The 26,791-nt window shown below is 38.9% G+C and overlaps 1 protein-coding gene across 2 annotated transcripts in view; it reads right to left on the bottom strand.

The window, feature by feature from the left end:
* The window catches only part of SPECC1 (sperm antigen with calponin homology and coiled-coil domains 1), a 186,322-nt gene that overhangs the window by 61,927 nt on the left and 97,604 nt on the right, over positions 1-26,791 (bottom strand). Inside the window, exons 6-9 of one of the 2 annotated variants that reach the window (XM_063110531.1) lie at positions 26,187-26,260; positions 25,607-25,785; positions 13,040-13,185; positions 11,796-11,896 (exon numbers count right to left, since the gene is read on the bottom strand). In XM_063110531.1, coding sequence (XP_062966601.1) covers positions 11,796-11,896; positions 13,040-13,185; positions 25,607-25,785; positions 26,187-26,260 — 500 coding nt within the window. Of the gene's footprint in view, positions 1-11,795; positions 11,897-13,039; positions 13,186-21,079; positions 21,157-25,606; positions 25,786-26,186; positions 26,261-26,791 lie in introns of those variants that run through there. The other variant, XM_063110530.1, reaches the window with a different exon arrangement.

The following is a 26,791-nucleotide window of genomic DNA, read 5'->3' as shown; positions in this document are numbered from 1 at the left end:
CCTTCCACTCCCATATCACCTGTTTCTTCCCCCCATAGGTAATGGTTATTCAGCAGCTTTGTGAATATCCTTCCTGGAATATTCTATGCATGTTCAAGAATGTGTGTAAAACACTTGGGTCTTTTAATGGCCAACAGGTATATGAAAAAGATGCTGAACATCACTAATCATCAGGAAAATGCAAATCAAAACCACAAAGAGATATCACTTCATTCCTGTTAGGAATTAAGATATAACAAGTACTGGTGAGGACACGTGGTAGCTGGAACCTCTGTGCTCTGTCAGTGGAATTGCAAAATGGTGCAGGCGCTGTGGAAAACAGGATGGAGGTTCCTCAAAAAATTAAAAATAGAACTACCATATGATCCAGCAATCCTACTTCTGTGTATGTATCCCAAAAATTGAAATCAGGATCTTAAAGAGATATTTGCGCTCCCATGTTCACTGCAGCCTTACTCAACAATAGCCAACAGGTGGAAACAATCTAAATGCCCATCAACAGATGAATGGATAAAGAAAATGTGCTACACACCTACAACGAAATATTACTCAGCTTTTAAAAATGAGGAAAATCCTATCATATGCTACAACATGGATGAAACTTATGGACATTGTGCTAAGCGAAATAAGCCAGTCACTGAAGGACATATACAGCATGATTCCACGTATATGACATATCTAAAGTAATCAAACTCGTTGAAGCAGAAAGCAAAATGGTGATTGCTGGGGGCTGTGGGGAGGGTAACGGGAGCTGCTGCTCGATGGGTATAGAGTTTTTCAGTCACGCAAGATGAACAAGTTCTAGAGAGCTGCTGTATCACACTGTGCTTATAGTTAACAATGTTGTACTGTACACTTAAGAATTTGTTAAAAGGGTAGATTCCATGTTTTGTGGGTTTTTTTACCACCATAAAAAATTTTCAGAATGCAAGTGAGAGAGTGACATTATTAAGGAAAAAACCTTGGAACCCCCCCACCCCGTTTTCATAAACACACAATGGTTACTCATACCATTACACTATTTTGCACATCGTCTTGTTTCTTGGGCCTGGAGCTGCCCTGTACTCTTTCTCTGCTGGGCAGTCTCCACCGCCCTAGCATTTCACGTGAGAACTGCCACATGGGAGGCTGAGTAACACAGAGACAAGCACAGCTCTGGAGCCAGGCTGCTGTCAACCAGCCATGTGGCTCTGGGCTCCCACTTCCCTGGACTTTGTTTTCTTTATCTATAAAACAGCAGTGATACTAATAATACCTACCCCAGAGGGTAGCTGGGAAGATTGAGTTAAAATCCATTTAGAACAATCAAAACAGGGTCTGGCACATAGTAAGCATTCAATAAACGTTAGCCATAACGCATTTGACCGATCCTCCATTAATACCGGCGTTAGTGTTGATATTAGTGCTCCTGTTAGGAACAGTGCTGCAATGGGCATCCTGCTACCAGGAGACCTTCCAGAGCAATCTTTCTTTTAGAGGGCATACTCCACACCACATTAAGTGTGATACAATGTACCCACATCTCACATAAATATAATCACTGTGGCACACAATTTTTAAAAGTATTTTTAAATCTTGCTTTTGAAGTTAGCTGAATGAAGGTGACAGTACAGGGCATCCCTGTCCCCTTCACAATCTTCTGGGAAAGCATCCAATATCTCGCTGTTAAGTATGAGGTTTGCTGTAGATATGTAACAGAGACCCTTGATCAGATGAAGGAATTTCCCTTCTATTCCTAATTTTCTAAAAATTCTCATCAAGAAAAGATATTTATCTTTACCAAATACATTTTTCTGCCATCTACTAAAATGACCATATGCTCTTCCTACTTTTGTTAATGTGGTGAATTACTCTAATTGCTTTCAATAGTTAAAACAACCTTGCATTCTTGGAATAAACTTCACTTGACACGCTCTTTTTCATGTACCTCTGAATTTGACTTGCCAAGATTTTCCTCAGGATTTTTGCATGGAGGTTCCTGGGAGACTGACCTTTTAATTTTCCTGTCTTTTAATATCCTGGCCAGAATGAGGCATCAAGCTAGGCTGGGCTCTTAACGTGGGTTAAGAAATTTTACCCTTTTTTTAGTCTTTTTCTAGTCTCTGTAAGAATTTAGGTAAGATTGATGCTATTTCTTCTTTAAATGTTTGGGAGATTTCATAGTAAAGGCATTTCCTCTGAGGAAAATGTTTAAATTATTACTATTAAGATGTTCTACTACTTTTTATTTTGTCAGTTTAGTAAGTTACGTTTTTCTAAGTATTTTAACCATTTCAACAACATTTTCTAATTTATTAGCACAAGGTACGAATTTATAATATTCTGTCATCATTGCTTTAATAGAATCTTTATAGAATTTATAGAATCTTTAGTGATGTATCCCTTATAAAATCCCTGATAGAGGTAATCATCAATTTTAAGTTGTTTAAAAGAACAAACTTCATGCAGAACTCCTTTTAACGGTCTCTTAACTTCAAGCATGCTAGTAAGAAAATCTTTTTGTTCGACTGAAAGCATCTTTCTTTTGTGTTCTCCATTGAAGGGTATCTTCACTAGGTACAGAATTCTAGAAAAGCAGTTATTTTCTTTCAGCATTTTGCAGGTACTTCTGCACTTGCTATCTTCTGGCTTCCGTCACTTCTCTTTGAGAAGTGGCTGTCAGTTCTACCACTCCTTTGACATTATTGTGTTTTTGTCCTCTGGGTGCTTTTAGGATGCTTCCTCTTTTGTTTCCAGCAGTTTTAACCTGATGTGTGTAGGTGTGGGTTTTTTGTTCTTATCTTGCTTGGGGTTCAAATTGTTTCTTGAATCTGTGACTTGACGTCTTATCAGTTTTGGAAATTCCTGGCCATTATTTCTTCAAATATTGCTTCTGCTCAATATGTCTTTTTTTTTTTTAACCCCTTTTGGGGATTCCAATCACACATTAGATCTTTTCATTCTGTCCCTGTGTAGGTGTGGGTTTTTTGTTCTTATCTTGCTTGGGGTTCAAATTGTTTCTTGAATCTGTGACTTGACGTCTTATCAGTTTTGGAAATTCCTGGCCATTATTTCTTCAAATATTGCTTCTGCTCAATATGTCTTTTTTTTTTTTAACCCCTTTTGGGGATTCCAATCACACATTAGATCTTTTCATTCTGTCCCATATGTCTTTAAGTCCTTTTCTCTATTTTCTTTTTATTTGATTGATTGATAGTTTTTTTTAATTGAAACATAATTGATCACACATATTTGTGGGGTACAGATTTGAATATCAATACCTGTGTCCAATATGTGGTGATCAAATCAGGAAAATTAGCAAATTCATGTTTACAAAACATAATCAATCTTTGTGACCCTTAACCAATTCTCGTTAGTCCCCTCTCCCCCACTTCCCACCACTAATAACCACAGTTCTCTTTTTTTTGAAAGTTCAGCATATTACTGTGACTGTTTTCTTTCCTTCTTTTTCTCTGTCCTTCAGTTCAGATATTTCTACTGACCTGTCTTCAATTCTTTAAGCCTCTCGTAAGCTGTTTAATCTACAGCTAAACCCATTTGCTGAGTCTTTAGTTCAGTTATTTTAAGTTATAGAATTTCTTTCCCCTTTTTATTTTTATTTTTTTCTGTCTAGCTTAGAAACCCTTCTCTTCCTTTAATTGAAAAGGGCTGTCTCATATTCTCTTGCAAAAGTTTTGAAGCTCTACCTAATATCATGTCTTTAAATTACCTTCACTTGATTTGGGGAATGTGGTATGAGAAATGGATTCAAATTCATTTTTGCTCTATGAGTAACGAGTTGTTTTGGCATCATTTATTTAAAGCTCATACTTTACTGACTTTCAATGCCAGTTCTGATACACTTGAAAATCAACCTGCCAAGTTCCACTATCCACTCCTCAACCACTCCTCCTGCAAAAACCAAACCCCACCTTGTTGGGATTTTCAATGTGATAAAATAGAATGTATGGATCAATTTTTTTTTAAGTGAATATTTCACAATATCAACTCTTTCTATCCATGAACATAATATCTCTTTCCATTTAAGCCTCCTTTAATTTCTGTCAATAATTTAATGACTTTTTGTGTACAGGTCTTGCACATATTATGCTAAATTTATCCCTCAGTATTTAATACTTTTATAGTATTGTAAATGATATCTGTTTAAGTACATGTTCTAACCATTTGTTGCTGATAGATAAAAATCTATTTTGTTTCTTGCTAAGTTCTGTTTCTGATTTTACTATATTTATCATTATACAATGTAACCATTTTTTGTAGCCCTTTATCTGTTTCTCCCTAACTCCTTCTCTTCCTCCCAGTTTCCCATCTCTGGTGACCTCAGTTCTCTACTTTTGAAAGTTCAATGAATTATTGTGATTGTTGTATCTTTCTTTCTTTTTTTAGAATTTGTTTGTTTTTATTCAGCTCCCCCTTATGAGTGAGGACATGGTATTTCTCTTTCTGTGTCTGGCTTATTTTCCCTAACATGATTTGTTCTAAGTTTGTACATGCTGCTATGAATGACAGAATTTCATTTCTTTTTATGGCGGAGTAGTATTCCATTGTACTATGCTATGTAGTATACCGCATTTTCCTTATCCAGTCATCTGTTGATGGACATTTAGGTTGGTTCAAGCTCTTGGCTATTATAAATAGAGCTGTGATAAGCATGGGAGTGCAGGTGTCCCTTCAACATGATGATTTCCATTCCTTTGGGTTAATACCCAGCAGCGAGATTGTTGGGTCATATGGCAGTTCTATCTGTAGTTGTCTGAGGAAATTCCATACTGTTTTCCATAAAGGCTGCACTAATTTATAGTTCCACCAACAGTGTAGGAGGGTTTCCCTTTCTCCACATCCTCACCAGCATTTGCTATTCTCTATCTTTTTGATAATTGCCAGTCTAACTGGTGTGAGATAATATCTCCATGTAGTTTTGATTTGCATTTCCCCGATGCTTAGTGATGTTGAGCATTTTTTCATGTGTCTGTTGGCCATCTGTAAATCTTCCTTTGAGAAATACCTGTTTAGCTCTTTTGCCAATTTTTTAACGGAGTTACTTGTTTTTTTCCTACTGTTAAGTTGTTTGAGTTCCTTGTATATTCTGTATATTAATCCCTTGTTGGATGCATAATTTGTGAATATTTTCTCCCATCTTGTAGTTTGTTTTTTCACTCTGTTAACTGTTTCTTTTGCTATGCAGAAGGTTTTAGTTTGATAAAATCCCATTTGTTTATTTTTTCTTTTGTTGCCTGTGCTTTTGGAATCTTCTTCATAAAGTCTTTGCCCAATACTACTTCCTGAAGTGTTTTCCCTATGTTTTCTTTTAGTAGTTTTATAGTTTCAGGTCTTATATATAAGTCTTTAATTCATTTAGAGGTGATTTTGGTATATGGCAAGAGGTACAGGTCTAGTTTCATTCTGTCCAGTTTTCCCAGCACCATTTATTTTTTATTTATTTTAAAAAAGATGACTGGTAAGGGGATCCTAACCCTTGACTTGGTGTTGTCAGCACCACGCTCTCCCAAGTGAGCCACGGGCTGGCCCTCCAGCACCATTTATTGAAGAGGTAGTTCTTTCCCCAATGTATGTTCCTGTTGTCCTTGTCAAATATCAGTTGGCTGTAAGTATGAGAGTTGATTTCTGGATTCTCCATTCTGTTCCATTGATCCAAGTGTCTGTTTTTATTCCAGTACCATGTTGTTTTGGTTATTACAGCTTTGTAGAACAATTTGAAGTCAGGTAGTGTTATGCCTCTGGCTTTCTTATTTATTTATTTTTTTGCTCCGGATTGCTTTGGCTATTCGTGGTCTTTTGCTGTTCCATATGAATGTTAGGATTGTTATTCCTATTTCTGTGATGTCATTGGTATTTTCATGGGGATTACACTGAATCTGTAGATCACCTTGGGTCACATGGACATTTTCACAATGTTAATTCTTCTAATCCAAGAGCACGGAGTGTCTTTCCATCTTTTTGGGTCCTCTGTAATTTCTTTCAACAGTGATTTGTAGTTCCCATTGTAGAGATCTTTCACTTCCTTGGTTAAATTGATTCCTGGGTTTTGTTTTTGTTTGGGGTTTTTTTTTGGAAACTAGTGCAAATAGGCTTGCTTTCTTGATTTCTTTTTCTGCTACGTTTTTATTGGAGTATAAAAACACAACTGATTTTTGCATTCTGATTTTGTATCCTGCAACTTTACTGAAAACACTTATAAGCTCTGAAAGTTTTTCAGTAGAGTCTTTGGGTTTTTCTATATATAGGATCATCTCATCTCCAGACAGGGACAGTTTAACTTTGTCTTTTCCAATCTGGATGTCCTTTATTTCTTTCTCTTGCCTGATTGCTCTGGCTAGAACTTCCAATACTATGTTAAATAGGAGTAATGAGAGTGGACATCCTTGTCTTGTTCCTGTTCTTAAGGGAAAACCTGAAAGCTTTTGGCAGTGGGTTTTTGGCTTTTATTGTGTTGAGATACTTTCCTTCTATACCTAATTTGCTGAGTCTTTATCATTAAGCAATGCTGCATTTTATCAAATGCTTTTTCTGCATCTATTGAGATAATCATATGGTTTCTGTCCTTGATTTTGCTGATGTGGTATATCACATTAATTGACTTGTATATGTTGAACCATCCTTGAATCCCTGGGATGAATCCCACTTGATCATGGTGTATGTATAATTTTTTTTCTTTTTTTGATATGTTGCTGCATTCTGATTGCAAATATTTTGTAGAGGTTTTTTGCATTTATGTTCATCAGAGATATTGGCCTATAGTTTTCTTTAGTTGTTATATCTTTGGTTTTGGTATCAGGGTGATGCTGGCCTCGTAAAATGAGTTTGGGAGACTGACCTCTGTTTCCATTTTTTGGAATAGTTTGAAGGGAATTGGCATTAATTCCTCTTTAAAGGTGTGACAGAGTTCAGCAGTAAAGCCTTCCAGTCCTGGGCTTTTCTTTGTTGAGAGACTGCTGATTACTATTTCAATCCTGTTGCTTGTTATTAGTCTGTTCAGGTTTTCTGTTTCTTCTTGTTTCAGTCTTGGTAGTTTGTATGTGTCCAGAAATTTATCTATTTTCTCCAGTTTCAAATCTGTTGGCATATAGGTATTTATAATAGTTTGTAATGATTCTTTGTATTTCTGTGGCATCAGCTGTAATGTCTCCTCTTCCATTTCTGATTTTTGTTATTTGGGTCTCCTCTCTTTTTAGTCGGCCTAGCTAATGGTTGGTCTATTTGGTTTAATCTTCTCAAAAAAAAAAACCTGTTTGCTTCATTGATCTTTTGTATCATTTTTTGGGCCTCTATTTCATTTAGTTCTACTCTGATCTTAATTATTTCTTTCCATATACTAATTTTGGGAGTGGATTACTCTTGTTTTTCTAACTCTTTGAGGCGCAGCATTAGGTTGTTTATTTGAAATCTTTCTATTCTTTTGATGTAAGCATTTACTGCAATAAACTTCCCTCTTAGTTCCGCTTTTGCAGTATCCCACAGGTTTTGGTATGATGTGTCTGTATTTTCAAATCAAATTTTTTGATTTCCTGTTTTTTTCTTGGACCCATGGGTTGTTCAGGAGCATACTGTTTAATTTCCACTTATTTGTACAGTTTTCTGAGTTTTGCTTATTATTGATTTCTAGTTTCAATCTGTTGTAGTCTGAAAAGATACTTGAAATTATTTCAATTTTAAAAAATTTGTTGAGACTTGAATTGTGACCTAATATGTGGTCTTTCCTGGAGAATGTTCCATGTGCTGATGAGAAGAATGTATATTCTGTAGGTGTTTGATGAAATGTTCTGTAGATATCTGCCAGTTCCAACTGGTCTAAAATGTAGCTTAAATCCTGTGTTTCTCTTTTGGTTTGTTGCCTAGATGGTCTGTCCAGTGCTGAGAGAAGATGCTCAGGTCCCCTACTATTATCGTATTGGGATCTATCTCTTCCTTTAGACCTAGTGGTGTTTGCTTCATATATCTGGGTGCTCCAGTGTTGAGTACATACATATCTGTGATTGTTATGTCTTTTTTGCTGGATAGATCCCTTTATCATTATATAGTGGCCTTCTTTGTCTCTTTTTATGGTTTTTGGTCTTAAAGTCTATTTTACCCAATATAAGAATAGCTACTCCTGCTTGTTTTGGGTTTCCATTTGCATAGTATATCTTTTTCCATCCCTGCACTATTAGTCTGTGTGTGTCTTTACAGGTGAAGTGAGTCTCTTGAAGACAGCATATAGTTGGGTCTAGCTTTTTAATCTAACCAGTCTGTGTCTTTGAGTGGGGAGTTTAATTCACTTACATTTAGGATTGTTCCTTTCATATTTGTGCCCATGATTTTGTGCCTTTGATATTTGTACCCATGATTTGTTATTTGTGCACTTAAAGTTGTCTGCTGGCTCTCTTAGATTTTCTTCATTTTTTAAAATTATTTTTTCCTTTTATTGTTTGTCTTTGATGTGTGTTGGTTTTTTGAGCTGGCACGATTTAGTTTTTTTCTCTTTCTTGTTTGCATTTTTGTTCTACCAGTGGGTTTTGTTCTTTTTTTTTTTTTTTTTTGTATTCATGGTAGTGATTATCATTTTTCAAATTCCAGGTGCAGGACTCCCTTGAGGATTTCTTGCAGGACTGGTCATGCTGTGGTGAGCCCCACAGTTTATCTGGGAAGTGTACTATTTCTGCCTCATTTCTGAAGGACATCCTTGCTGAGTATAGTATTCTTGGCCGGCATTTTTTTTCTTTTAGTTCTTTGTTTATATCATCCCATTTTCTTCTGGCCTGCAGAGTTTCTTGTGAGAAGTCTGCTGTTAGGGGCTTCCTTATAGGCGACATCATGCTTTTCTCTTGTTGCTTTTAGGATTCTCTCTTTACCTTTGAGCTTTGCCAGTGTGAGTACAATGGGTCGCAGAGAGGACCTTTTTGGATTGAATCTGTTTGGGGATCTTCAAGCATCCTGGATCTGAAGGTCCACGTCTCTCTCTATACCTGGAGAGTTTTTCACTATTATTCCACTGAATAGGTTTTCAATGACTTTTCTTTTCTCCTCCCCTTCTGGAACACCCATAATTTGATATTTGTGCACTTAAGGCTGTCTGCTAGCTCTCTTAGATTTTCTTCATTTAAAAAAATTTTTTCCTTTTTTTTGTCCCCCTCAGTTTTTCAAAAAGACTGTCTCTGAGATCAGAAATTCTTTCTTCTGCTTGCTCTACCTGCTGCTTAAGCTCACAGTAGTGTTTTTTATTCATTGAATGACTCCTTCAGTTCCATGAGTTCTGCTACATTCTTTTTTGAAGTATTAATCTCTTTGTAAATTTCCTCCTTCATATCCTGGATATTTTTTTCTCATTTCATTAAGTGGTTTGAGTCTTCTCGTATCTCACTGAATTTCCTTAAGATTGTTGCTTGGAATTCCTTTACAGTCATTTCAAGGGTTTCCTGTTCTAAAAGGTTAGGGACTTGAGAATTACTGTATTCCCTTGGTGGTGTCATATTTTCTTGTTTCTTCACATTTCCAGTATGCCTATGTTAATGTCTGGGTCATGTGGTAGAGCAGTTGCGTCTTTTATTACTCTGGAGCAGGCTTTGACGAAAGAGACTTCCTCTTATTTTTCCAGTCTCCCCTGGTAACTGCCCTTGTGTTAATGCAGTTGAGGGGGTGGCAGGCCACCTGCATGGTAGCTGTGGCTGTTACTGTGGTGGTGAGCCACCCTTGCAGTGGCAGTGGCTATGGCTGTGGTGAACTACTCATGCCAAAGTGGTGTTTTCGGTGGGTTCCTGCCTTCTGCCAGGTGGTGGGGGCTGTCTGTGGCCTTCAGTTGTAGAATTTCTAATGGATTCTTTTTTATAGATGGTGGTTTTCTGCTGAAATTTTCCACCTTGTCATTGATTTTCTTGACTGTATCAATCTCAGTTGTTTTAAAGTCTAATAATATCAATATCTGGATCTCTTGTATCTGTTTCTATTGTCTATTTTTTCTCCTGGCTTTTAGTCATTTGGTATTATCTACTTGTATGTCCGGTATTTTACAAACTGAGTGCATGACATTGTATTTGAAAAAAATGTGGATATAATTTTAGGTCTTAGATGTTCTAATCTTCCCCCAGAGAGTATTTACTTCTGCTTCTAGATGGCAATTAAGATAGGGGAAGATCAACTAAATCCAAACCCATGTTTCTATGGGTTTTAAGACTGAACAAATAAAAGGCTTTTTTAAGATATTAAGAGAGAATATTTTAATAATCTAATAGCTAGAAAGACATTATAAGGCAGGAAACAAAACACTTGAAAGTCATAAAGGAAAACACTAAACATAAAAATGTAAAATTTCTTTTCAGTAAAAGAGAACTATAAACTAAGTTAAATGATAACAAAGAAAATATTAGTAGTACATATTAAAAATAGTTAAAAAGAATAATACATCAAAATGTGTTATAAATAGGAAAAAGACCAATAACTCAAAATAAAAATAGGCAAAATATATAAGTGATCATATACACACACACAAGATACATAAATGGCCTATAAATATATGAAGAAGTGCTCAACCTTGCTGATGAACAGAGAAGAACAAGATGTCATTATTCTTTCACTCAACCCTCAAAATTTATAAAAGGTGTCAAAACCGTGGGAAAATAGCACTTTGTATACAGTGAGTGGGAGTATAATTTGAAGGACAACGTATCTGTCATGTTTTTGAATGTGTCAGGATACAGCAAATCCACTTCCTCTTCTAGTAATCCACTTTCCATTTCTATGAATCAACTTGTGGCAGATCTCAGGACTGGCTCACTCAACTCCATTCTAGTCTCTATGTAGAGTGACTTATTGAATTAAAAGAGACTACAAAGCTAAAGGGTATATTTTCCAAACTCCCTTAAACCTGTGTTCTTCAAGTGACCTAGCTTCCGTCTAACATGCCCATTCTCAGAACATCTGGCAGGTTCCAGGGAGGGTAAGGCTGCCTTTCTGCAGCTTTTACTGGCAAGCATAGCTGTGAAGGCATTTGCTTTTTGATGGCAGAGTAACAAAGGTTCTGATGTCTGCTCCATGGGTATTAAGAGGCAGGGCACAGAGCATGTTTTGCTGCCATGGATTGCATCTGCGGCAGTGTGGTCCTGAAGCTGATCTTAAGCTCAACAGGAGGAGTCGTCCCAGGCAAGCACTTAGAGAAAGACTTCCTGATTGTGGCAGAAATAGAAGCCCTGGGCCAACTTCGAGATGTTCTGGGACCCTTTCCTGGAAGCTCAGTACCGACTACAGACTTCTCCAGTCCTTCCAATACTAAAACCCCTATACTAATAAGCTCCTTTCTGCTTAACTAGCTAGAATGATTTCTGATATTTGCAAATGAATCCCGATAAGCTTTTATACAGGAATAGCCTCCTAAGTGGTGCAAGGATCTTCACCGTATTGTTTTTGTAGTAAGTTAAATCCAAAACAAGCTAAATGTCCATCAACAGAAGAGTGGCTAAATAAATCAGTGTATTATGTAGCCTTAAAAAAGAATGAATTATTTCTCCAAATACTGACATTTAAAGATGTCTCTGACAAGATCCTTCACTCAACAAATATTGTGTTTCTACTATGATATGACTATGTGCAAGCCACTGTTCTAGAGAAGAGATACAATAGCAAGCAAAAATCGCTGCCCTCATGGACCTTACAATCCAATGATAAAATGAAGTGAATGTCAGAATAATGTGCAGTGTAATCCAATTTATAAAACACACACACACACACTTATATGTGTTAAAAAAAATCTAGAAGGATACACAGCAAACCATAAACAGTGGTTATTTCTGGGGCTCTTCCAATACCTGTATTGGAGAGACAGCAACAGCTGGAGCAGTCCTTACTGGTATTCCACTTAAGGGACTTCTGGGGGTCTTAGGGACAGAAACATTCTGTCCAGATCCACCTACCAAGAAAAGAGATGAGACATCGATAAGTTATTCCCGTTCAAAACAGCAAACAGTAGTTCTTGATTTGTTGTTACTTTTTGGTGACGTAAAAAGTAACCCTGATGTTTCATATAACATTAACTCTACTATCCTTTCCTCCTCTGAATTAGAGTTGAATTGAGGAAATGAGAGGGACGGAGTTAGCTGAGTGAGGGTGGGTCTCAGATGTAGGATACCAGAGGAAACAGAAAATGTATAGAGCATGAGGCACCTATGGGAAGAGACAGGAAACTGCTTGTATGAACGAACCACTGGCGTTAATTCATTTCCCATCTTCTCAGAATGACTCACTGGGTTTTCATGTCTTTCAATAAGTGTAGTCTAATTTTAATCTAATACTTTAGCAGAGACAACCAGGTACATCATAGGATTTGCTATTACTCTAGTCTTCCAATACAGGTGTATTTGCTGCAGTCAAGGGAAGAAAGACATTGCTCCTGTGGAGAGATGCACATTCTGTTCTTCTCTTATGACCTTTATGTGTGTGTATGTATAAAGTATAGATACGCATTTTTCTCATATATGTACATAAACACGACTAAGGGGGAACTGTGAGTCAGCCAGACAGTCCCAGAAAAAGCTGGGAGTGCACCAAGATCAGGAGGGACAGATCAGCACAGGTGCTCACAGACACAACTAGGTAGAAAGAAGTTTTACATCCTGTTGCAGGAAGACTATGGCCAGGTCCTCCCGAGTGCTGACTGCACAGATCTGATGCCTCGTGTCCTGAGAGACGAAGCCTCTGGCTGACCCTGTGGATTCTCATGAAAAGGGAAGAAGGCAAGTAGCAGTGACCTGAACTGAATGGTTACAAGGGGCAGAAGAGAAAGGTGGCAAGGTGGGAATTGGAGGTGTGGAAGAGGTGGAGAGGAGGAGGTGACTGTATTGTACTATCCACAAGCCACACTCTCCACTGTTGTCTCGTGGGCACCTGAGCCAGGCTCCCGCACAGGGAGGCTGTATGGGGTGTGTCCTAGAAAGAGCCCCTGTGGTTGTATCCACTTGGGGCCACTGTGGAGTAGAGACAGCTTGACATGGTGGGCCAAGGTTTGAATCTGGAGCTTTGCTTATGGAAAAAAAAAAAAAAAAAGATTAAATACCTGGGTGTCCCAAGTTAAATGACTTGATAAGTGATTTAACAGTGTTTTCAGACTCCAAAGGTATTGGAGACGTTTTGTTAACACAGACGCTGTGCCACTGGCCAGGAGCATCCACCTCGGAGGATTCCAGCTCTTCATTCACAGGTCTGCATGGTAAAGAGCAAATTGAATTGAAAAGGTGGAGGATGTCCCCATGGGAAAAGAACAGATACAGAGAGAAACAGAACTGATGAGAAAATAAACAAGGCTGGAAAGAGAATCTTGAATTAAAATTCTGTTTTCTGTATCAACTTTGCATCTTTAGGAAATAATGTAGGTACTGCTCTCAATTTTTAAAAGAAATGTTTCCTTGGGAAATGGTCAGAAATAATATTTTGATTTGTAGAGTGATTTGACATTAGCTCTAAATAGAAAGTATGTGAGTCTACTCCAAAAATTGCAAAAAAAAAAAAAATCATATAAATGTTACTTATCTAAATATTTAGTTTACTGTCAATGGTGGATATAATTGGCTTGTTCACATGTTCCAAACCCCACGTAGCATAAAGAGGTTGGGAAGATGAAATCTCAGGACTCTCCTGGGCTAGGATTTCAGATATGATTTAAGTTCCACCAATCAGAGAGACCTGGGCAAGATCTGGAGCAGGACATGAGTCGGGAAGAGAGGCAGCACACAGGGCATTTCCTGTGTCGATCAGACTGGAGCAGTCGAGATGCTTCTGGAGCTGGTAACTAGGTGGCAGGCAGGCAGCTCCCCTGGTGGTCCAGTTCTGTGCTGTGACTTTGGATTTTATAAGCCATTAAATACCTCTCTTCCTAAATCAACCCGAGTGTGATCCATTATATGCACCAGGATCCTGGCTCATACAGTGTTTGCCCTCTAAATGTGAGAATGGTGACAGTACTCTAAACAACACTGCAGTTCTACATGAGGGGAGGCTTCTATTCTCACCCAAATTTCCTGATATGTTCTTCATGTGGTTTCTAAATTCGAGCACAGACTCACAGAAGAGTCTTTTAAAGACAGATCACCTGACTCAATCCTCTTATGCATGGCTTCCTCATCTAGAGAACTTTGGTATGTCATTTAATCCCCCTGTGAATGAGCCAAGACAAGGACTCCCAATGTTCTGATTGCTAAACCACTGCTCTTTTTATATCATATTGCCATAGCTGTTTTGCAAGATGAATAATTTATGAGAATGGCTCAAACAGAATATTTCTGGCAGCATATTTTTATAAGGTCAGTGGAAGTTTAAAATATTTATTTACTGATCCTTTTGAAATTAATCTAGTTACTCATAAGCTTCTGTGGCTGAATTTACTTGTCTTTAATTCTCTAAGCTTTCTTCTGTTGCTCTGTAATCAACACGAATAGAATCAGGTGGTGAATATGCAGAACAAGAATAAAATCAGGTTAGATCTGAGCAGGAAAAAGGTCACCTTTTCTTTCCCAGCCCTTCTCAGGAAGGTTATCAACAAACACAGGTGCATCTTCTTGCAAATCCATTCACATGAGTTGGTAACAAAGGGCCTCCAAGGACAATCATTTTTAAAAATTCGTTTTCATTTCATTCCTTGATAATTTAATAAGAATAAAATGAAGTATCCTACATTCTGCTGAGGTATTCCTTTCAGTTATCTAAGTTTCTCTGTGATTCAAAATGTCAAATGATAAAAAGGAAGACTCATTTGGACTTTGTAAGAAAACAACAAAGCTACAAGAACCAATTTTCAGTACACCAGCCTTCAGATATCAAAGACAGTACTCAGTCAGTCCACTTGGCTAGAATAAGAGTCAGAATAAAAAAACTCTGCAAGTTATTTAAGTAGATTAGAGAAATACCCACCATATTATATAAGGGCTGTGTGTGTGTGTGTGTGTGTGTGTGTGTGTGTGTGTGTGTGTATGCGCGTGTGCGTGTGCGCACACGCGCGCGGGATTCACAAAACAAAGACTGAATTGAATAACCATAGAAAACAGTTACTGAGAACGCTATTGGTTTTACTTGCAATAAATAAAATTAGAGTAATTAAAATTACTTTAATCTTAAATAAGTTTGAAATTCCTCACACCAGCCTTTCTTAGTTCTATTTGGGATCAACCAGTAACAGCCCCAGCAATAAAGGAAATATTTCCATTTCCTCTGCTTCAAGAAAGTATAAGAACACTGAATTCTATAAAGGATATTAAGAAATATTTAAACATATAGCCAGGTATATCTTAGCAAATCATTAAATAAAGGAAAAACTGCAGGACTAGCTATTGCCTCTAAGGCTGATGTTAGGTACTAAAGTCAACCAGTAAAACAAAAATCACACATATAGTCAAATAAGCCTTGAAAATCCCTCGTTAACCCAAAGTACAGCACACATGGCTTTATAAATACAAGTGTATATAAACATGCCATCTTTCAATAAGTCTCACACATTAGTTTTCCCTACAGCATTTAACAGTTTGCTCTTTCTTTAGTTGCATCTCACATGAAATAGGTGCTTCATGTTTAGGGGCCACGTTTAAAACAAAGCATGTTTTCTACCTGCTCTCAGCATATAAAACAATAATAATTAATAATTTCAGCAAAATAAATGTGTACAACTCTCCTATATATGCTGAGCACTGTACCATGTGTCAAAAACATCAAATTTAATTTTCCACAAAACCCTCATATGTTATTATCCCTTATTTTAGAGGAAAAACTGGACAAATGTCACATGGCTCATAAACGCTGAACGTTGGATGCAAATCCAGCTCTGTTTGGCCTTTCTTACATTTTCTACAGTGCATGAACGTTCTGTGAGGGGCATGTGCGGGTTCTAAAAAAAATAATGCTCACAGTATTTCTTTTGCTTTTTGGGCGTCTGGCCAGTATAGGGATGGAACCCTGGACCTTGGTGTTATTAGCACCATGCTCTGACCAACTGAACCAGCCAGCCAATGATGGTATTTCTTTTTAAAATTCATTTTAAACGTATTTTAGAAAAAAAACTACTACCGATACTTATTTCAGTGCTTTTTTTATGCAGTAGTCTGCTCTTTGAGAATGACAGGCAGTTGGAGGCCAGATCACCTGCCACATGAACACGCAAGAGGCGACATGCACGCACTCGAACAGGCAGCATTTCCCACTGACCACAGCAAGATGCTCGTCTCCCACTCACTGAATGCCAGGCTACCTTGTAGGTCTTACGTTGTAATCTAAACATATATATGCATATATGTTTGTGATTATTTTTTCTTTTAAAATTTTTATTTAATCTCCCTAATTCGTTGCTTTTCTTGTTTCGTTATCAAACAGAGTCTTCAAAGGTTGTTGGTTTTCTACAGCAATTATTTCATCAAAACACCACTCTGTGTTGTCTCCTGTTTTGATCCAAGCACAGGTGAGCTCCTGTATATAGTGGTTTTTAAAATATTCAAAGGTTATCTCCATTTGGGAACTGCTGCATTACACCACTGCGACCTTCACAATTACCAAACTCATCTCTGTAAGGAGGACGCATGGTGTCAAATGCCTGCTTGTGACTTCCAGGGCTCCTTCCTGAACAGCTGATCAAAGCCCAGCTCCAGACCTCACCAGAGACCACACAGGCTGTTTCCCGTGACTCCTCTGCCTGCTGGCCTCCAGACTACATGCCCAGCCTCCTCAAGCTTTGTTCCTTTTACGTCTTGCCTCCACGCCTTTGCTCATCCGTGCCCTTACTTGGAATGTCATTTTCCTAAGATACTTCTCATTATTTTGCACAAAACAAATCTGAAAGATCTTTGTCACTCTACTGTGAGACAGAAATTTTGAAGGATTCTGTCTTTCAGGTGTCAAATAGTATCTTCTGAATTTCACTCTCAAATTTCAATATAAGCATATGTAATAATAAAATCAGAGAATATGAGATGACAATTTGAACATAAGCCTCTTAATCTCCAAATTCCAACAAAAAGAATCAAAGAAACAGTAAAAATCTTGCAGCAGCAGCAATGGAAACTAGAGAAGTGTATCATCTACCCAGCTTAGACTTTGAAAAATTTTTGCTAAACACAGAATACAGGGAAAAGGAAAGAAAACACCAAGGGCTTTTCCTCAGTCCCCATCCACAGAAAATGGAAGATACAGGGAAAATTCCACTAATGTCCCTGTACTAGAGGACCAGAGCTGGTGGGAGGCACAAGGAGCCCCAGGGGTAGCAGGACTTTTCTGCAAAGGATCAGGGACATGAAGATGTGACTGCCCAAGGAGGCCAGGGCGGGTCAAGAAGAGCCACAGTACGTACCTAAAACGTGTGACAGGCTGAGCAAAGGGAGGCCCAGAAAGCTGGCTCCCATGTTTCAGTGCCAGCGGACAGAGAAGAAAACGGACTCAGAAGAATTCCCCCTGCTAAGCACCTCCTTCTTCCGTGCTCTGTTCGAGCTTCTACGTCTCCCGGTATGTATATACATTTACTTTACAGAGCCTGCCCCTAAGTTCATAATAAGAGAAGATACTGAGCATGATCAGGAAAAGTGAGCAAATCTAAGAGAATCGACAGATGCTGATCTTGGGCTCACATCAGACCCTGACACACTTTTATCTGTTAGAGCGAGAGCAAGGGATGAGCAAAACATGCCCTGATCTATGAAATATCTCATAACATAAAATGAACAGAAAAACTGCATTCAGGAGAGAACAGACATTTGCAAGTTTGTGACAGGAAGCAAAATTACATACCATAGCATCCACCTTAAAATTCAATACAATAAGAGAAAAACATACAAAAGATGACCATTTAAAATGAAAGGCTAAGTTTAACAAAATAATACAAGCACTATAATAGTCATTATAACTAAATATTTTAAAGTAGAACTAACTCAAAAGAAAAAAAAATGAGGGCATATTTGGGAAAGTTTCTGAATATAGAGGAAACGAACACTATAAAACAGGTGGGATTTTAATTCAGTGGGCAAAGGATGGTTTTGGCAATAAACGGTGCTGGCCTAACTGGCTATCCACCTGGAGGGAAAAGAACCGTATTCCACATCAGATTAAATAAAGGAGGATCAAATGTCTGAGTGCGTGTGTGGCGTGCACATGCACGCACATGGGTGTAAAACAGGTGAAGACGATTTAATGGCCTATTCATATAAGACTGGGGTAGGAGATATTGTAAAGAAAAACAGAAAACCCATCAACAGTAAGGAAAACACTAACAGATTATATTATATAACAATATAAAATTTTCCATGATAAAGCCAAAAGACCCATAATATATTGGGATAAAAACACATCTCTAATAAAATAATGACTTATAAACTGATAAGAAAAAAAAACAATCAGGTCAGTGAAAAAATAGGCAGAGGAGGTAAACCAGCAATTCTTAGAGAAGATGCAAATGGATCGTAAACATATAAAAACATGCTCATGGAAATGCAAATTAAAGTGCTAATGAGACGGTGGTTTTTGCTTATCCTAGTGGCAGAAATTAAGATGAATACCATTCACATTTGCTAACGCTGTGTGGAAATGGGCACTCTCACCAAGAGTAAAATGTCACAACTCTTAGGTAAGTAATCTAGTAATATCTATTAAATAAAAGTGTGCATATTCTCTAATGCATTGATTGTATTTTTAAGAAACCTATCTTATAAAAATGAAAACACAGCTATATAAGGCTACATGAATAAGGAATGTTATCACAGCATTATCTGTAAAGAATAAAACCTAGAAAATATAAGCTTGATGTTCACGAACAAAACAATCTTTGAATATGCTAGGGTACATCCATCCTGTGGAATACCATGCAGCTATTAAAATGAGTTGGATTTGTATATACTGACTTGAAAGGATGCCCACGGTACATCAGTGAAAAGTGACAGTGCAGCATACTAGATACACTGAACATAACCCCATTGTTATAGAAAATATAAAAATGAACCCTATATATATTTACATGACTAAATGGAGAGGTAAAGAAAAACATACACACTGTTAACACTGATTACCCAAAAGGGCGGTACTGGAGGGGAAGAAAGAGGAATATTTTTCTTCATTCATCTCCTTTTTTTTTTTTTTACCAGTATACCTAAATGTTACTTCATAATTAGGAAAAAATCTGACACTTTGAATCACCAATCTATTTGTTTTAAAATTTCAACAAGACAAATCTATTTTTTCAAAACGTTTCTTTATTTTTCCCCCAGTATCATTAGTATACAAACATCGCACAATGGAATCGTCTTTTGTGGCCCTTTACCGACTTCTCGCTAACTCCCCTCCCTCCCTCCCTCCTCTCTTCCACCTCTGGTAGCCTCAGTTTTGTTCTTGCCTTTTGAAAGTCAACAAGACAAATCTAGACTTCAAACTACATATGCGGTATTTCCTTATACCCTGGAGTTTTGCTTTAAAAATTAATTTTTGTAAAATTAGTATTTTGCTCCGTGCCCTCTTGTTCTAATAATGAAATAATTTAAAAATTACATTCATATTCCATCATCAACCTCCTATCTACAACTGAGATGCAAAGTCCAACTTGTTTCTATCTCAAGTTCTAGTTATTTGACGTGGCTTTAAACTTCTGAAACTATATTCACAAAAAAACTTAGAATAAATGACAATAAAGGCCCTGCAGACATGTGGCCAGTAACTAAAACTCAAGCAACAAACTCTTCGAAATAACATATTTATTTAGCACTTCATAAACACTCACATATAAAAATATTCAAATGCACCTGGAGTAAAGACAGATCAAAATATGGGGTGCAAATACAGCTGTGCCTGTTAAGTTGAGGTTGCTTTACTTATTGTTTATTTCCCTGATTGTTCATATTTGAAAACACCCGGCAAAGGAATTTTAAATAATTCTAAGAATTCTCAATCTAAAATAAAGATCTCCCAGAATATAAATGTCAATCCTACCAGGACAATTCTAGAAAGTGTCTAAATTATTTTATAGGGAAGACACCGACATCTCTTTCTCACCCCACGCTAAATTATTCCACCGGTTCTGTGCTCTCCAGGGTGACACTCCAAAACATCTTCCTGAGTTTAAAGAGCATGCCTACTCCTAATTTTCCGTTTATTAGACAATAACTCTCGTCTTATCCTTTGGATACCATAGCTAACAACCCTATGCTGTGTGTACTGTAAGCGTTCCTCACAGGAGAGATGCAGTAGTTTTTGCTGGATGGAGGTCACTGAATTGGATACAGATCTTCACAAACGTATGTACTTCCAAAAGTTTAAAACCACACTTTGAATTCTGGATCACTCTGGATTGTACACCTCTGCATTAAAAGTCTGTAAGTTTCCAGGGTAAGTTTTACTCTTGAGGCTTTTGTCGTAGGCGTCATTCATTAGTTTTCAGTTACTCTTCAATTAGCACTGGCACCATGTGTACTTATCTGGTCTAACTACACCCTTTCTTATCAACCAAACATCTATTTATGTTTAGCCCAACAAAGATTCTGTAAATCAAACCAGAGCTCAGTGGCAGCTTGCTTCAGATGAGGTAATGAAGTCAGACCCCAGCTTGAAAAGGCTCAATCAAAATTTGACATAAGGAAGCAGAACTTTCTAACTTCTTTGGAATAAGGCATCATGCAGATGGCTTCCTATTTTGCCACAAGCAGTGTGAGTTCTAAGATTATGAGATACTATATTTAAAAGGAACCATAGAGATAAATGCTGAGAAGTAGAACCCAGACATGGGTTGCATTCACCAGTGCTCCGAATTCACAGCACCACTGCTCTCTCTGAACACGCTAGTAGCAAACAAAAAAATTCCTTCCACAAGACTTCTACTTTGGCTTTTCAGAACACTTTATTCTCCAAATAAATATTCATTTCATTCTCCAAATAAAAACCTGCTGAATCTTCTGAGGAAAAAAAAAAAAAAAAGAGGGAAAGATCATCTGTGATCATGCAGAGAGTTGATTCCAAAATGCAGAACAAAGGTAGGGACTTGATCACAAGGACTGTGTGAAACAGTGAATGCTTTAAGGAGACAACCGAGCTCTTTGTAAAGAGGTAATTTCTCCTCTACACACTCCCCCTTTCATACAGAAATGGCTGTAGTTTCCAATCATGGCAAGGGCTGGGCTGTCTTTCTTCCACCAACTGCTCTGCTAGCCGACAAAGACCATGGAGCTGTGAAACAGAATGGGAGGGAAAGGCTGGTAAAGGGGTTACTTAAAGCAACATGATCTTGATTGACAAATACAAGAGTTAACAGCTTACACCATCCCTCAGGGAAAAGCGAAGATCCAGACTAGGGCCAACATGCTTCATTCCTACTGTTCCAATTTTTTGGAAGTCAAAGGTTTTCAGAAAGACAAAATGCCAAAGACCTCAAAAGCCATTATGAGGCTCCTTCCACAGGAATTTCTCCAACCAAGAACTATGCTTGTGAAGCAGAGACGCCCAGGATGAACAACTCAGGCCCGTCTGTAATTTACAGAGGCTCACGCTTCCCCCTACTGTCAAGGCCAAAAGATAAAAAGATTTCTATTATTACTACAGCCTAAAATTCCTAACGGCCTAAGGGAAGCTTGTGCCCACACTTTTCATAGCAAATCTGTAAAGATGGGAGCCAGGGAGCAGCAAGGCAGATGTAGCTCTTCAGAATTACAGACTACGTATCTAATGTCATCAATGCAAATTTAAGTTATGAAAAAAATAAGTCATATGCCAGTGAACGATTTATGCTTGCTGGAGTGAGAGGCTACGAGAGGACCAGTTTCTGCACTGAGGGCCAAATGAAATATCAGAGTCCCTGACAGTCGTAGGTGCTAACATGAGGTCTGTTCAGAAACTGCTTAGGAATCCCCACAAGAATCAGCTCCCACACCATGGCCAGGGATTCGTTATCAAAGCATTTAAAGCAAGAGAGTTGGAAAAGATATCTTAATAACCCAAGAAAACACACCCCCACCTCCGCGCGTGCCCTCTCCATGGCAGCTATAGAACATCTGCTGAGCGCTGTGAACCATTAGAGCTGTCAGACAACACATGGGCAACACAGGCACACATGACAGATGTTAGGGCTGACACGGAGGAGCACACACGGGGTTAGGGCCCATCCCAGCAGAGTGTGCACGAGATCGGCTGAGTACTGCTCACTTCAGAAGTGACCATGCAAGAACTGGCAGGCGGCACAAACCAAACACATTTGAATCTTGGACATTCTATTATTTTAGAAACTAACACAATTGGTTAGGCACAAATGTTGAGTGTTTTTAATGATCTCTTTTTAAGATGTTTCCCTTGGGTGCCTATTTGTATTGTAGGATAAATACAGTGAGAATTGGATAAGTCACCATAAAAATAATGGTGTTTACCAATTCAAAACAAGGGAAATGAATGCATAGGTCTTTCCCTGCTACTGCTGGAGAACTGTGTCACATACCGCTCCTCAGCAATGTGTTCCACGAGCAAGGCTGCGTGTGGCCCACCAAGTCATCTTACTGAGCTCCCTGTGTGTTCCGTATACCTGCCAGGCCCCAGGACTCGACTTTGCAGGAAAAAGATGTGATATTTTAATGTCAAAGAAACTTTTCAGTTCAATGCTTTTCTCTTAATTGTTCAAAACGGGGAGAAACCAGAATTGGGAAAATTATTCATTATCTTTTCATCCATTAATTTATATGTGTTCAGTGAAATGGATCATTTTCAGGTTCATTAAAAAACACATTGGCTGGTTCAAGTTTCTGAAAGAGAAATATCAGGGCAACAGGACACAGCTAAAACATGGAGACACCACCATGCCAAGGAGGATGAAAGGACTGAACCAGGAAGACGGTAGGGCTGCACTCGAGTTTCTGGCCCTCTCACCAGAGAAAGGTCAGCTGACCAACTAGTCTCAGAGCACAGCAGAACTTCAAGGGACCTGCAAACACTACCTCATCTTTTCTCCTCACTGGACAGAGGAAGAAGCTGGGTCTTGGAAGGAGACAGTCAGTTGGTGGCAAAGATAATTCTGCAGCCTTCATTCCCCACACACCTTAACATCAGTTATTCTGACTCTGAAATAAAAATATCTTTGAAAATGTAACAGGACTGAGATCATTAAAGAGTTAAATAATATTCCACTTTGTTTTAGTTATTGAGTTCTTGTTAACAAATGCTAATTTGTAGTCCTGCCCAGGCACTTGCTCGCCTACCAGCCGGACCCTGTAACAACTCCCTCGAATGCCCAGATGTGCAAAATGGGAACAGGAACCAGAGAACACTGTGTTGTGATCAAGATGCTTTCTGGATGCTCTTACCTTCTCTCTGTTGCACTGGAAGGACCTCATCAGAGAACGTTCTGCAAGTTCTTTGGCTGTGGCTGAACCAAGAATGACTTTCGAGTTCTTATTAGACGACTGTCAAAGTCAAATCAAGTTTCAATCAAGAACTCATTCAGCCAGGAGGTAATGCTAGGCTTCAGGAGCTTTGAGGGTGTAAGCTGGTTCCAATTCTTGCTCATGTGGTAGGTTCAAGAAGTGGCTGAACCATCAAGGAGTTAACTTTCAAACAGTCAACTCTTTAGAGGGGGCAGCTTGCCAGAGAAGCACAAAATCAGACAGGAAATCATCACCGGCAGTTGTCTTATGTCCTGCCAAATGCGATGGCAGGCAAGAAACATTCTGATGCCTAATGGTTTTCAATAACAGGCCATATTCTGATTAGTACCAGTTCTAGAATTTTGAAATTTTTTTGTAAGGAACTAAACTGCTGGATTGGGGACGCAGGTTTGCAAATTGCTGGAAAATCAGAAAAGAAACATTCTGTGTTAAAAAAAAAAAAAAAAAAAGTGATCTTAAATTTGAAGATGTAGGATCTAGCACATGGAGTCCTAAGCTGTCAGGATGCACGTGGAGATTTCCTATTCTATTAGGGTTCAAGTTGTATAGCCTGGCCTGTATCATAGGATCTATGTAAGAAATAACAGCATCTCATACAATAAACTGTTTAGGGCCACCACAGAAACTCAGGACTTCTCTTTTACCATTTATCTTTAAAATAGTGTATATATAAAGCATTGCAAGTTATGACTTGGCTACACTTTCAAAGACATACAGTATAGAAGCAAGACAAATAGACAAACAAAAGCTGACACAAAAGCAGACGAGAATGACCCCACGATCATTTCAACAGGGAACACTATAAAGTCTGGTTTTCCTGCTCGCCTCCTACCTTCACTTAGAATTCACACTCTTTGGTGGCCAGAGGGTAGAGGTAACCCTTATCTAGAGGCTGTTTTACATAAAAGTCATAAACAAAGGAATGAAGGATTAATTGGGGCAGGTTTGACAGGAGAATCATAACAGAATTCTGAGAAGAAATCCACTCTTTCCAATTATCATGAAATCCATGAAAGAAAACATCAGACCCACAGGCTCAGGAGCCAGCTCCTGCTGCTGGGAATAAAAATTAGGCAAACTGTACAGCCTGACATTTAGAACCCACTGAATCTCATTTTAAAAGACTATGTTTTATATATGACAGACATGTGAAAATTCAAAATAATTTCCTAATATCTGAGACTCTCAAAGGTAAGGACACTGATTCCTGATTGGGGAAAGATAACACCACATTAGTTAAAGCCTAAAATGCTTTTTATAATCTTGTCTGTAAACCATTTAAATTTTAAATAATACTTAATTTTGAACTCACCTTAGGAATACCTTCCTCTTAAACCCGGCTGTTAAGTAGGGCTTTCTGGGCTAATACTTTGTGTGGTTCCCCATCAAGAAGAGAAGGGAACACCATGTGTCAGCCAGATGCACATTTTCCACACTCTTCTTTTTAATAACGTGCATTATGTCAAGGCCTTTTTAAAAGAGCCCATGAGCGTTGCCAATAATTGTGTCCCTGGGCCGGTAGGAGTGAGATTTGAGCTTTCCCCTCTGCATGCGAGCAACTTATGCAAGGGGTTGTGTTGGTATTTATTAGCGTGTGCTACCTACACTAATAAACCCAGATGCTCCTCGACTTATGATAGGGTTACATCCTGATAAGCCTGCTAACTATAAATAGAAAATATTGTTAAGGCAAAGCATATTCAATACACCTAATCTACCGAACACCACCACTTAGCCTAGTTTACCTTAAATGTGCTCGGAACACTTACACTAGCCTACAGTTGGGCAAAATCATCTAACACAAAGCCTATGTTATAATAAAGTGTTGAATATCTCATGTGATTCACTGAATACTGTAGTGAAAGTTAAAAAACAGATGGTTTTGCACCATCGTAAAATAAAAAAAAATTGTCCGAGTCGAACCATCATAATCCAGGGATCATCTGTACTAGGATTTAAGGGGCATCCTAGACATTACGTCTATTCTTTTAACCTAGGAGGACACTTGGCTAGAACTTCTCCTGCATACGTGAGGGAAGAGTTTCTTCGCCGCCTATGCGAGGGAATGGCAGCGACTCGGCCCTGCATGGAGTGTCCCTAGTTGTGCAGGGGCAAAAAAATCCTGGAGGAGAAACGCACAGACAGACATAGAAGCACCGTATCTGCACACGACGAAGGCCCATGCACAGTGACTGAGAAGCAAGTGCGACGGGTGCCCGCCAGGACACGAGGGAGGCCCTGCTCGCACCCACCTGCCGCGGCCCTGCGCCTCCTCCAGCTCCTTCTGCAGCCTGGCATTCTTCTCCTCCTCCTCCAGCAGCCGCCGCTTCACGGCACGCAGCTCCTGCTGGGCCTCGCACTTGATATCATTGGCCACCACCACCGCCGTCTGCAGGTCTGCCTGGAACTGCCGCCACTCCTCGGTGTCCTCCTGAAAATGCCAGAGTGCACACCTGAGTCAGATGCCTGCCAACGCCTGTACCTGGGCAGGAGCTCCGGAGTCCCCAGGGTGGCCACTGAGAAAGAGCGGCCAGCAATCCTCAGTGAGTCCCTGCTTTAATGGTATCTCACTACTAGGAGGGAAAAGGCACAGGTGAGAACTACATCCTCATGTCATCAGAGTACTCCATCCTGAAACTGGATGACTATTCTAATTTTACTTCCTGCCAACAAGAATTTATGGTCTTGGGGTCCACGCCATGGAAATGGTCCGTGACAAAGCAGGTTAGAGAGTGACCAGGTATTTGCCCAAGGTTTCCAAACCTAAGGCAGGGGTAACTTACAACGAGATACTGGAGGGGTTCCCGTCCACTGCAATAACCCACATCTCACCTTCACCTGCTTAGTCAACATCTTCAGCTGCCTTTCCAGGTCTGACTTCTGCTCCTCCAGCTTGATCACATTACCTAGAAATAAACGATCAGACAGGAGTTGGAGAAGTTGTGAGACTCCTGGGAGAAGGTAAGCTAGGTAGCAAAGGGACAGCTCTAGACGCTGCAACAAGCTTTCAAGTCCATCCATTCTACTGCAAGTTTACAATGTTCAGCACCCTGCAAATGGGGGGCTAGAAGCAGGAGGTTCCTCCAAGGTAGGGAATGGGAAGATTTGGAAAATAAGTGGTGCTTATTCAGGTTATGCCCTCAGAAGACAACCTGTACAACCCTGTAGCAGCACGACGGGGAGAGACCTCAAGAGCCACTCACACTTACACACTTACTCTGGGTCTCCCTGATATTTACACGTAATTGTCCTGAATGCCCTTTATTGCTCTTAGGTAGAAGGATTTCATATAATAGAAAATATGACTGGTTATTACTACTGTGATTTTTAAGTCAGTATCTAGAATCATGGTTTTTAACCAGAGTGAAACCTCAGAGCCACTTATGAAGCTTTTCAAAAGCACAGATGTTGAAGCCCCAGACTCTAGACCCATAGAA

Source organism: Cynocephalus volans, chromosome 10 (genome assembly GCF_027409185.1).
Source record: "Cynocephalus volans isolate mCynVol1 chromosome 10, mCynVol1.pri, whole genome shotgun sequence".
Taxonomy (NCBI): Eukaryota; Metazoa; Chordata; class Mammalia; order Dermoptera; family Cynocephalidae; genus Cynocephalus; species Cynocephalus volans.
The sequence above is the reverse complement of the archived record's forward strand: the minus strand, read 5'-3'. Positions and strand labels throughout refer to the sequence as shown.